This window comes from Mangifera indica, chromosome 20 (assembly GCF_011075055.1).
Source record: "Mangifera indica cultivar Alphonso chromosome 20, CATAS_Mindica_2.1, whole genome shotgun sequence".
NCBI lineage: Eukaryota > Viridiplantae > Streptophyta > Magnoliopsida > Sapindales > Anacardiaceae > Mangifera > Mangifera indica.
Genome location: NC_058156.1, coordinates 12,178,835 through 12,192,711, shown reverse-complemented (window position 1 = coordinate 12,192,711; position 13,877 = coordinate 12,178,835). Strand labels below are relative to the sequence as shown.

Below are 13,877 nucleotides of genomic sequence, written 5' to 3'. Positions count from 1 at the left end.
AGCTAATTAATGATCACCACCTACGCCTTGATGTGAATATACGTGTTTTCCATTAACTAGATGATGTGTTAATGTTACATGATGATGCTTTCTTCTAAGTCTTGATTAAACCCTAAGCCTAACCATAACCCTAATCCAAACTCATGTTTTGAATATGGCTAGTTCTTCAACGACCAGCACCCTTACCATTAATACAATTATATATCTAACATTCAAATTTCATTTTTATAACATTATACTATCTGTAACTGCTCTTTGAGCCCCAAAAAAACAACATACAAACAAATTCTTCATCTGTCTCTAGCAACCGAAAAGAATATTGGGAATCATTCATTTTCTTTTCTAATTATCATGTATAATAACTATTATTTGTCCATGCTATGCATTTTAATCCATTGCTTATAATTTTTTAGGGTTTATGTTCATACATCATAATTAACCAACTTACATATTAGTTTCTTTTTCATTTAAGGCTCATTATTTTAAAATTCATACTGGATTGGTTAATTCGATCAGAAATCAATATCACATTTGATTTGAGTATTCATATTATTCATTGAATTAGATTAACTCACAAATGATAAGGTGAATAGTTTGAACTCTAGTTCAATCATTAGATCAAATTGTCTAATTATTATATTGATATCATATATTAAAATTCATCTTAAAATTTTAATTTTATTATACTAATATCACCAATTCAGTTAAAATGACCATAAGCCGACCTTTTTATCTGATCCACACTTGTTTATGTGTACATTAATAGATGGTGGAAGAAGTGTATATAAAAAATAAACCTTGTGGCAATGACAGTTTCCCCCCTTTCAAATCTAACAGTCAACCTTAACCCCACCATGTGATTTTAACCTACCATCCATCCGTTGGTTTTTCCCGTGGATTTATTAATTTAATTCACTTTAAAATGCTATTAATGATTGACTTAATCATGAGTAAATTAAAATTAACAATCCCCACAATTAGTGGAAATTAAAAAAAAAAAAATTGTAAGAATCTCTTACATTATCAATCATCAGTCCATGTATATTAATAATTGAAGATTGAACTCAATTCAATCAAAGTTGTTTGAATTTAAAATTGAGTTCAGATCAAATAATTTAAATTTAAATTAAAGATTACACTTGTTTTTATAATAGAATCGAGTTTAAATCTATCAAAATTTTTGAGTTTAAATTAATTTGAATTGATTCTAAAGTAAAAATTATTCTCAAAGATAACACTTTTTATTATCCAGCCTTTTGATTCATTTTTTTTCTTGGACATTTTGTTTGGTTGATTATTTGAGATTAATTAATATTAAAAGATAAATTTCTCCCCTCGGTCTGGGGTTATTTTTTTCGGTAGAACGTATATTTTGAATTAGAGTTCTTAATGGGCAATTAGATTCCATATAAACTCACTATTCCAATAGCATTGTATACTGGTATGAATGAGACTAGTGCCAACCTCCGATAGGATGGATTCCATCCCCACATAAAATGATGTATGAGCGACTATGTAATCGTGCAAGGGTGGCATGGAAGTAGATATATCCAAAATTAACACTAGAAAAAGGTCGATCAAAGTGAGGAACTTAAAGTTAAATTCATAAGAATCCATTGAACACGGTAGGTGAGCTCAGGTAATCCAACCATGGAGATAGAAAATCAAAATATATAATTTATCAGAGCCATTAATATCATGCAGCTCCTTAGACCAAAGATTCTTTGTCTGTCCCAACTGTAAGTCAATTTCACTTGGAAATTAAAATTTATTCTCTCTCTTCTCTTCCCTTATATTCTTCATATCAATTCACTGCCCTTCTGCTCCATTCGATTCTTCTTCTTCATCTCTCTTTCTGCCTCTCATTCCATCGAAAGCTATTGGCTTGTGTCATCTTCATCATCTCGGCGCTTGTTTTTCGTTAAAGCTTTTTTTATTATTACAATGAGGAAGCCTTGCTGTGAAAAGAATGAAACCAACAAAGGAGCTTGGACTAAACATGAAGATCAGAAGCTCATTGACTATATTCAAAAGCATGGAGAAGGCTGCTGGCGCTCCATTCCTCCAGCTGCTGGTACATCTATATTTGTCTCCTCATCCTCTACAACCAACCTGTAACATTTTCTACAACTCCCTCTAAGAAAATAGGTTCCAATAGTCAGGTTTATTAGGCTAAAATTTCCCCAGAAGGATAATGTCTGTTTTGCTAATGACATTATGTTTACAGACCATATTCTATGTTGCTGAAGAAAAATGATCAGTTTAGAATCATGAGTTGTTGTTGAAATATACATGGTTGGCATGGTGTTCAGGGTTGCTTCGTTGTGGAAAAAGCTGCAGACTGAGATGGGTGAATTATCTGAGGCCAGACCTTAAACGAGGCAACTTTGGCCAAGATGAAGAAGACCTTATCATTAAGCTGCATGCACTTCTTGGAAACAGGTAATTGAAAAAAATATTTCTCCATTTCTTGAAGCCCTCTAACTTGACGATTTATTCTGGTTCATAAAAAACAACGTAAACATGTCCATGTTAACAAAAATTAGGGATACTGAAATTTTTGTCATAAAATGGTCTATTAATACAATTATATCACACATACAACCGACTAAACTATTTTATCATTTTATTTATTAAAATACTTAAACTATCTCTATCTTCAATCTTATAACCACAAAAGAGAGAGAACGAATGTATAATAGATTTATATTTATAATTTTATGTAAAATATAATTTATTATTATTTAATGATATAATTTTATGTTATTATATTATTTAATGTTGTTATAATATAATTAAGATATTGACAATTAAACTGGGAATGAATTAACAAAAATTCAAATTTGAATAAAAAATAGTGAAAAGCTCTTTGGCGTGAACGCTAACCTGATCTTCATATTAGTAAGTAATTATTTTTAAAAATCACAGCACTTGTGGGGTGTGTAAAGAATGTTTTGTTCATTACTGATGAAGAAAATTTAATCAGTAGTGATGACCTTAAGGAACAACAGTATTCTATGATAGTTGAAAATAGGGATAGTTTAGGTATTTAATAAACCAAGTGGTAAAAATACTTATTCAGTAAAAAGCATGATATAATTGTATAGGTGAACCCATTTTGTGGCAAAATTTTCAATATCCCAAAAAATTATATATACTTTGTTGCATGCAATAAATTTATAATAAGGAATTAAATATTAACGTGTAGAGTTTATTTGAATTTTGCAGGTGGTCACTGATAGCTGGAAGATTACCAGGAAGAACAGACAATGAAGTGAAGAATTATTGGAATACTCATCTGAAACGAAAACTGCTGCAAATGGGAATAGATCCCAAAAATCATCATATAAGACCCACTACTGCCAAGTCTTTCTTTTCAAATAACCAGGAACGTAATTCTGCAGAAGATAATAATACCAGAGTCTTGGATTCTATGAGCGGTCCTCATCCTGAGAGTTTTGCAGTTAGTGGTTTGCCTGATCTTAATTTGTAATTACTTGCAAGTAGGATTTTTTTTCTTTGTCGAGAATGATTTTTATTTTGTTTTTTGTCATAGCTACAATCAGTTTTGATTCATTCTGTCTTGTTCCACATTGATAAATAATGTGTTCAATATGAAAGATGGATGTATGCCTGCATAAAATTGAAAACAATTATATAATTAAGGGTGCAAATGAGCCTGGGGTCAGAATTGTTTGACTTAAACAAACTCAATTGAGTAGGTATATGGGGTTCGAGCTTGAACTCAGACTCAACAAGCTCGTATGTTAGTTGCTCAAACTTGAGCTCGAGAGTGAAAGTGAGAACTTGAGCTCGATGTGAGAAATTACAACTAAACCGCATAACTTATATATTTATCAATTATCTTTTCTATATTTACATAAGAAATAAAGATTTTAGGGGTGTAAATGTAAAATTTTAAAATTTTAAAGGTTTATTGATATTATACTCAGCAAGTTTATGAGCTCACTAAGCCAAACAACATTGAGCTCGAGTATGAGACTTGAATCTCTTAAATTCAAACGAGGTTGACTCAATACAAATTGAACTACGAGTAACTCATGAGTGATTTAACTCATTCACATCCATCAATCAAAGTATCTCGTCAAAAATAAAACAAAAATATACAATATCTCCCACTCGCAAGTAGGGCTTAGAGAATTATAATCTTTATGTATTATTCTTATTCACCACATTTGGCAGCTTTTAGATTTGTTTTTTACCCAATACTCAAATAATGAGGTTTCCAATGCTTTGTCGTTGTTCAAGTAAGTGATGTTATGTATGAATATGAATTTAAATATTAATAATAATATATTATTATCTAATCAAGTGTTATTTTATTATTAATTTAAAATTATCAAATTGCATAATGATACAAGATAATACATTATTATTAAATATTTAAATTAACACTTATAATATCAATACACATAATTTTATTGGATTCAAATTTGGTTTAAGAATTATCTCATCTATAAACAAATTAATGTACTTATAAAAAAAAAAAACACTCCTTAAAAATCTTTTGAACAAATATTGTTGGATTAAAAGTTTTTATAATTTTTTTAAATAAATAAATAATATGTAATTACTGAGAGTTTTTCTTTCCACTCTCTGGACAAAGGATATTATACTCACATTGTTATAGATTTGTATGAAAATGACATCCAATTATTGTACACAATTTATATAAATAGTTATATTTTTTAATATTGTTTTCGTGAGTTTGTTTAAGAAAAAGTTTAGCTGCATATCACCTTAGATGAGAATTATAGAACTATCAAAAAATCCAATTAAAGATTCAATTTGGACGGGAAGATTCAGGTGCATATTATAAAATTCGAGCAACAAATTAAACCATATTTCAAAGTGTCTTCACATATATGGATAAGGTAGCTGTTTATACTTTTGAAAATACATTTTCCATTTTCCACACATGAAAGTTTAGTGACAACCAAACATTCAACAGCAACAACTTGTGTAATATTCAAGCTATAAGACTGTTGGACGGGAGTTGTTTCAATTGATTCAACATTTGCAACAACTCTAGTTCTCAAAGAGAGAATTCAATTGAGCCAATCACAACTTGACACATTGCCAAACAAATTTACTATAATGTCAAATATCATGTTTACATCTGCCATTCAATTTTAATGGGAGACTTCATGCATGAATTTAATTTTAGGTAAATCTGCCATTGTATCCATATTTCTCATAAAACATTGTTTTAAAACTTGAACTAGACGATCAGGCCAATCAAAACTTGGATTGGCCTTTTGATTGAGTCAATGTTCGATCCAAATATTCATATTTTTCGTATACCAATATTTTTAAACTTGAACTAAACGGTCGGATTAATCAAAACTTGGGTTGACCCGTTAATTGAGTCATTGTCTAATCCAAGTTTGAAAATTTTGATATACACACTATAAATAATGTTTTTAGACAAGTTTTTATCTACATATTTCATTCATATTTTTAGAAGTAAGTATTTTATTTATTAAAGTGTACTAGGAGAATGTTTAGTGTGTGTGTGTGTACATATATTCATAGGACGATTCTTCCATTTTATCCGGCAACTGTTCTTATTGTTTGGTGACTTTTTTTCATTTCCACCTATATTTCTTCTTTTTTGACTACCTTAATATCACCAATTTAAACTAGACTTTATGGATTTGAGCCAAATTCTCCTATTTAAGCTTAATTTGACTTAAATCCACTCCTACCATCCACAAGCCACTATCCCTAATGGAAAATTAATTCCACCATGCTCGGAGACTTTCATTGATTTTTCCATTGTTGCACCTAACTTTTCGCAAGGACAATAAAATTATCACTTGAAAAAGATATAAAAAGAGCAATATTGTTCTTTGACTCGTCCTAGTACAAGTTGCCCGCAATGTGAATTTAATTTCATTAAGATTTTACTCAAGGGACTCTCTCTAATTTCTCTCCGTAATTCTAATAAATTGGTGTAAAAACAAGAAAGAAACCATGCATGCACTAGAGAAATGTTGGCATATAACCCCAATATTAAATCAATTTGCCTCTTCATAATAATTTCTTTTAGCAATCCACTAAACTAGTCTTGTAAACCTGAGTTTGAATTGAAACTATATTAAATAATGATTAAAACAAGATTTATAATCATATTTGATTGAGTTATAGTCTTTGAATTCGTAAAACTCTTAAAATTCATTTGAATTTTCATGAATGATTTTTCTTAACTTAAAAATTTTCTGATTAAATGATTACTTTGAATAAGTGAAGTTGTTTTTCAATGTTTTGAAAGGAGACTTTCCTTGATCAACATATATAAGGGATTATTTGATTCTCTCATTGAAGTTTAAATAATTTTAAAGCTTACATTGAACTGTTTAATCAAATGGTAACTTGTAAAGTGTATTAATCATTCATAAATTTTTATTGAACTTTTTAAATACCCAATTTTATTAAATTAAATTATAATTAATGTTAATTTACTTCTACCAATAGAAATGAAAACAAAAAAAAACTTACTCTTCATAAATAATATATAAAATATATCCCAAACATTCAATATTTTTCCTTACTAAAACTAATAATATTATTGAAGGAAATTAAAACAAACTCACCTTGCTAAGCGGAGAGCCTCTTAAAATTGGGTTCCAATAAGAGACTGAAGATGTGCAACTTTTATACGATAATTTTATTATTGTCCAACAGTACAATATCATATCAAGTCGCATAATAAAATATGTTGTTGCCCTAAAAGTAGTCATCTAAATGTCAGTAGACAGTTCGAAAGCAAGAAAAAAAACCACCATTCCAAGTCAACTGTGGGGCATGCATGCATCACTCTTTAGGAAAGCAGCATGGTGGTGCTGAACTTTATTTGACTTGCCTTTCTCTACCCAGTTAGTTCATTCATTCATTCTCTTCCCATTTCTTCTGCTTCTTCTTCTTCCTCCTAATTTCTTTCTCTTTCTCACATATTCCCAAAAAATTAAGATGAGAAAACCTTGCTGCGATAAACAAGACATGAATAAAGGAGCCTGGTCCAAAGAAGAAGACCAAAGGCTCATTGACTACATCACTAAGCATGGTGAAGGTAAATGGCGCTCAATTCCACAAGCTGCAGGTACGTATGTACATACATACATACTTATATAAATTTTATTATATATCTCTCTCAATATTATTATCTTTTTCCTTTTCCAACCTCCTTGGAATGAGAAATTTCATATCATGGGAATGATATAAACCTTCTTGATGATCATGAACCTTCTTTACTTAAATATTCATTAACTTTCTGAATTCTGATCAAGAAAGTATCTTAAGAAATCAGAAGCCTGAGAGGGAATATTTGGGCAATAATATTTTCTGTTATTTGGTTTGTTAGGTTTGCTTCGTTGTGGGAAAAGTTGTCGATTAAGATGGATAAACTACCTAAGGCCAGACCTGAAAAGAGGCAACTTTGGTGAAGATGAGGAGGATCTCATCATCAAGCTTCATGCCCTCTTGGGAAATAGGTGATTACTTAATTTATTTACTTTTTACTTTTGGGTTGCACAACCCACAAGCTAAGCTAAATGAACTGTGTATATAAATTGGACAATTTCTTGACAATAGACTAGAGTATAAATTAAATTGTTAATTTTAATTTTACAGTTATGATTGGTTGCAAGCAGGTGGTCTCTCATAGCTGGAAGGTTGCCTGGGAGGACAGACAATGAGGTGAAAAATTACTGGAACTCTCATCTAAGAAGAAAGCTCCTGAGCATGGGAATCAATCCAGATAATCATCGAATTAACAGCGTTTCTTCTGTTCTTCGCCCACAATCATCAGTTAAGTCGTTTCATCAACAAGAAGATCAACATCCGCTCATCTCTAGTAGTGCTTTAATTTCAGATGAAGCTGATTTGAATCTTAGTCTTGCTGCCTCTAATCCCTTTAAAGAGATGAACCAAAACTTAATTTATACTGATGCAAAAGAGGACACAGTAGTCAAATCCTCCACTCTTCTTCTCTTCAAATGATGATCTGATGCAGAAGTTAACCGAAAGTTACCTACCTATGTGACATGTAAGGATTTGTATTTGATGGATTTTCAAAAAGTCCTATGTTATAAGGATAAAATTACATGTGCAAACTTTTCTGACTTATGCATACTGTCTAATATGATAATATGTCATAATAATCAGTATGAATAAGTTAGCAAAAAATATTTATACATGTAATTTTACTCATATTATATATTCGTGTAGGAGACATACACTCGTTCGTATTTTTAGAACGAGTTGTCTTAAATATGTCTAATATATCATATATGTGTTATAATTATATCTTTTATATATGTTTATAACAGAAATATATATATGAAGTATGGTCTATGCTAATCGTCTTGTACACAATGAATATGTGTTATATTGTACAACTTTTATGTCCATTTATAAAAATGGATATGTAAAATGCATTTAAGTTCAAATCTTTAGTACATTTTTTTTCTTTTTCATTCAATTGATGATTATATATAGTGGATAATTTTTTTTACACTATAACATTTTGTAATTTAATAGTAGATACAATCACAATACAAATGTTGAGATATTATCATGTGATTGAATGATTTTGAATTAGAAATAAAATGACATTTAATTACACGATAGCATGTTAATATTTATACCTATATTTATATTCATTATTAGTATATATAGTATTATTATTTTTAATGTAAAGGTAAGATCTACATTATAGTTATCAGCTGCAAGAATAGTGGATTCTTAGAAACTATAAGTAAATTTTTTATTTATATTGACAAGTTTAAATCTAGTATGAACCAAAGATAATATAAAGTCTATATATATAGTTAATCATCATCAGTTGCGAACCTTGTAAATAAAAGAAATGACTATTTCCCACTCAAGGTTTGGTGTAAACCCAATTTCCTATTTGTTAATTATTGAAAATTTAAATATTTATCCATCTGTTAAATTTCATTGTTATTATCAAAGGTAAAATTATTATTTAACAAAAATATTTAAAAAAATTAGAAATTCATCACATTTTCAATCTCTAAGTTTAAAAACTAACATTTCCCCACCTAAAGTTTGAAAAACTTATATTTTCTCTTTAGGATTTTTTCAGCACATTGTTGATAGCCGGAGATGACAACGATAATGGCACTCTCCCTCCCCCCTAGCATCTCTCTCAATCCTGCTTCATCTTTTACCTTCACTGATCGAGAAAACTAGCTGACAAAAACCATTCTTTGTTTGTAGACAAATGATTTTTTGTCTCAGACAAAGACAAATTGTATTTTTGTCTAGAGACGAATGATTCATCTTTGTTAGCGAGTTTATTCAGCTAATAATGACTGAAAATGAAGTGCAACTAAGAGAGAAGCTGGGAGGGAGGGAGAATTTCACTGCCATCTTCTCCATTTGTTGTTAGTGGTGGCTAAAAATTTTAGGAGAAAATATTAATTTTTCAAACCTTGGGTGGAGGAAAATTTGTTAATTTTTATATTTAGATATGAGAAATGTGATAAATTTTTAGTTTTTTTAAATATTTAAATAAATAATAATTTTACCTCTGACAATAACAGTGAAATTCAATAAATTGATGGGTATTTAAATTTTCAATAATTAATTAATGAGAAGTTAGGTTTGCACCAAACCTTAGGTGGGAAATAGTCGTTTGGCCTAAATAAAATTAAGAAGTTTCTCAAATGTTTCAAATGGAGAATTAGAATTTTGGAATTCAAAGGCTTTATGTAGAACATTGTACCAATTTGGGTAATGAAAGTATTTCTCATTATATTATTTGATTATTTTGAATTAAAAATAAAATAATATCAGATTATATTATAACGCATTATCATTGATATCCAAATTAATTAATACTTATTTTAAATGCACATAATATTACTCATAAACTAATAATAATTATTCTATATAGACAAATAGATAGATACCAAAGACTCTTAAATTAACAAGAGTTATCCTATATGTACAAAGGGATAGATACTAATGATATTAATTACTGACATTTCATCATGCGATTTAATTATTCATTTTATCTTTAATTTAAAATAATTCAGTCATATAATTAGTGTTCTTCTTTTAATATATGAAGTATTACACTAGAAATAATCATGATTAGTTGTTTGTGATCTTGTGCATGAGACTCAGATCATTAGAATTAACAAGGAATGCCGGGCATCATCCTTTCATATTCAATATACCATTTAGTCTCTGAAATTTGAGCAAAGTAGTCAAAATCAGCGGCAGGCCTTTGGTCAAAAGATTTCGAGGATTAGGGCTAAGAATCAAACTAATGCTAATTATGTTCAAAGAAAAATAACAATGAATTTCAACTATCAGAAAAAAAATTTTGAAGCTAATTTTGTCATGTTATATTATATATTAAACAAATATTTAAAAATTCCATTGCAATCCATCAGTCCCTTTCTCTTTATAACATGCGTTGATTATCGTGACAAAGGAACAATAAACTATTGTAAGTGGTTTGTGATTCATGCATGGCAGGCAATTCAATGAGAAATTAAAAGCTGCAGAATTAGGGTAAATTAAGAACTTTACTAAGATAACTTAACCGATAGGTTAAAAGATATAACTATGGAACAAGCTCATCAGGTTCTTCGGATGACAGAACTCTGGATCCTTCAGAAATGATTCAGTCACACTGTCAATAACCTTCTGGTGCATCAGCTGGAACGAACTCTAGCTTGAGTTGGGGTTCGATAAAACTGAACTTGGATCGAAACCGTCACTAGTATAGTGTTGGTAATTGGCTGAGTTGTCGAAAATTAAAAGGTAGTTTTTAGTCTGTAGTTGTAACGCAGAATTTGATGCAAAATATGCATGAAGTATCTGTGTTGTTATAAGCTACCAAATGTTCAACGATTTTGTTGAAGCTATGAATAAGTGCATGCGTAGGTAATTTGTTATCTGTGTTGTTAGCAGTAGTTGCATGTGACGAATATCTGTAGCAGAAACACAAGAAGCAACTATAAATCTGTATCTATCTACCATTCAATCTACCACGAAAACTGCTTTTAACGTATTTAGTAGCTGAATTTTTCTTTCATATGTCTACTTCCCATCTTATTTCTCTTTATTATGCCACCAAATTTATTTACTGTTTATTCTTTTTTTTGCATAAAAAACTATTTAAAATATAATATATATATATATATATATATATATATATATATAGAGAGAGAGAGAGAGAGAGAGAGAGAGAGAGAGAGAGAGTCCATCTTTTAATTTAAGTTGGTTATGAGTTTCCATTCATCAGCATTTAATTCTGTCTGTGGTCCTAGTTAGCAGAATTCATTGACTGATTTCATCTCACTTCTGAGAATCTACACAGTTATATACTCAAATCAACGGGTTTCAGTTCTATAATTATAAATAACCGTAAATATTGATTAACAGATGATTCACCATTTATGAAGAAGGAATATCTATCTGTTCCTAATCAACTCATTCACAGTTCTGGCACGTTTGGGATAAAAATGAACAATAAAAAATGGAACGTGCGTTCTAATAAGATAGAACACCCGTACACTTCCCAGGAAATGAACAACATCGTCCACTGCCAGTTGCTCTTTCTTCTAAGATAAACTTAGGTCTTGGTGTTTCAAGAAGGAATGCCAGTTCTAAGAAAATTCAAACCCATCTGTTAAAATTGAGCTATCTTAAATTAACTAATTTAATTTGTTAGTTTTTTTTTTTCTTTTGTAAACAAAAAATAAAATTTTATGTAAATTTTGATTGAATTTTTATTTGTTAAAAAACTGAAAGTTCAATTAACCAGTCCAATACCATAGTTAATCCATGGTATTGAACTGATTACAGTTCAGAAAGGAAAATAGAAACTTTTGATTCGGTTTTTTAAGAGTTTCGAGAAAGAGAAAACGGCATGATGTTTGAAAATGTTTGAATTAATAATTTAATAGAGAGAAGCGAAAATTATGTGTCGTTTTTGAAATTATTTTCACAAAAAAAAAAAATTGTCTTTATTTTGATTTTCTCAAATTATATATATATATATATAAAACATAATTATAGTTTTTAATTATTTTTGGGCCAACTTAATTTTTAAATAGAATTCCAACTTCTAAAAGTAAATTGTAAAAATTAATTTCTGGATCTAATTTTATAGAACTTATGGAATGGGCCAAACCTAATGTGTGGTGGTAAAAGCAAATTTTTGTTGTTCGAAAGTGTATTTAGTTTTAGGGCTTCATTCTAGTTGGGTCAGTGGGCTTGGAAAACAAATTGTTTTTGGATCCTAATTTTAGGTCTTACCAAATTTTCGGATCAGCCCAGTGTTTGGATATGGATGCAGTTCAAATCACGCCTAATCGTGTGCAGCAAAAGGAACCTGATGGCTTTGTTTGGTTAGAGATTCCGATCAGACACAGCCTTGTGAGAGTGAAGTGGGTTTGAGGTCTTTACACAGCAACAAAAAGATATTATTTTGTTAAAGAATAAAACAAGTCAGGTATCCTAAACCTTTTAAGTCAATTTATTTGCACCCACTAATTTCTAAACGTTTGCATGTAAAGTATTATAGCCAAAATTTGAGTTGTGCAACTTAAATTGGAGTTCAAATTGAGATACCCTTTTGGGACCAGCACACAAACGTGTGATGTTGATGTTTCTCCTTGCTGTTGCCTCAAGTTATAACAATGGTCACTAATCAAATTTCAAATTTTGGGTATTGTCGAATAGATTGGATTTTTTAGATCGAGATTAAATAAGCCTAATTTAAGATAAACTTAAATGCAAAAAAATCAACTTTAAACTAACATACTAAAGCTTAATAGTTCAAATTAGATTAAAAAATAATTTAATTATAGATTCGATCTAAACCAACTTAAATTTAAATATTTGAATTAATTCGAACTCAACTGTTTTATAAAAATAAAAATAATCTTTGGCTCAAACTTAATTTATTGGACTCTAACTTGAATTTAAGCTTAAGCATTTGACGTATTAACTTAAAATCTACCTGGACTAAACATATATGCCATACCATCTGGATTTTAGATCTGAATTTAAAGCCCACACTGTATTTATCTTGTTGTGTACATATAAGCCATAAAGGATAAAAGATTTCCCTACAGGAGATGTTGACGTTCAAATGGTTCCATGAAATTTCCCGTGAAGAACACAACTGTCCCCAAAATAATTCCACCAAACAAGTGCCCAGTTGCCCTATACTTGTCTCCCCATCACATTGAACTATCCTCTAAGCTCCATGTTAGTCTGGTCCACCTGAGTTTTCATTTAGTTCCTTTATAATTTTGCAGTAGACATTCCTTTCTGGCTGTTTCTATCTGGGCTACATTTTAGTGAATTAAGTATTACGGAAAAACTTCTCTTGAGCTAGCCTTTAATGTGGAAAATGCGTAATAACACCAAACAGTGGTATTAGAGTCCTGTTGCAACAACCCCAACCAAGAATCCACAAGAGTGACTAGCTTATGTGAAAGTCCAACCAATAGCTTGTCACTGTTCTAGATGGTTGATTGTGAGAAGTGTTCAACCAATATCCACATCAGTTGTTAAAACAGTTTTAAGTGTTAATTTATAAGTGTGAGAGGAAGCATCAGCATTTAGAGTTGGCAAGTTGCTCTTCTGGACTGCTGCTTGTGAGAAATGTTCAATTGATGTCATATATCAGTTGGAAAAGAGTTTAGGTGTTAGTGCGGACGTGCAAGGAAAAACCATAATGTTTGAGCTAGCCTTTGGGGTGAGATAGGTAGTCCATTGCACTTCCGAATGGGTGGGCTAGATGTTAGTGTATAAGTGTGAGGAAAACATAAGCCATTGAGCTAGTCTTTTACAACATCTAAACA

At 30.1% G+C, this 13,877-nt stretch overlaps 2 protein-coding genes across 2 annotated transcripts; both read left to right on the top strand.

Annotated features, from left to right (window-relative positions):
- Positions 1-1,787: 1,787 nt before the first annotated feature.
- LOC123204175 (MYB-like transcription factor 4) lies at positions 1,788-3,620 on the top strand. Its single transcript, XM_044620756.1, has 3 exons — positions 1,788-2,074; positions 2,313-2,442; positions 3,229-3,620. Exons 1-3 carry the CDS (start codon positions 1,945-1,947, stop codon positions 3,491-3,493), a joined length of 525 nt encoding a protein of 174 aa, XP_044476691.1. The 5' UTR covers positions 1,788-1,944; the 3' UTR covers positions 3,494-3,620.
- A 3,277-nt stretch (positions 3,621-6,897) lies between these two features.
- Positions 6,898-8,477, top strand: LOC123203943 (myb-related protein 308-like). The gene is made up of 3 exons (XM_044620441.1): positions 6,898-7,123; positions 7,385-7,514; positions 7,674-8,477. Exons 1-3 carry the CDS (start codon positions 6,994-6,996, stop codon positions 8,020-8,022), a joined length of 609 nt encoding a protein of 202 aa, XP_044476376.1. The 5' UTR covers positions 6,898-6,993; the 3' UTR covers positions 8,023-8,477.
- The last annotated feature ends 5,400 nt before the right edge of the window (positions 8,478-13,877 follow it).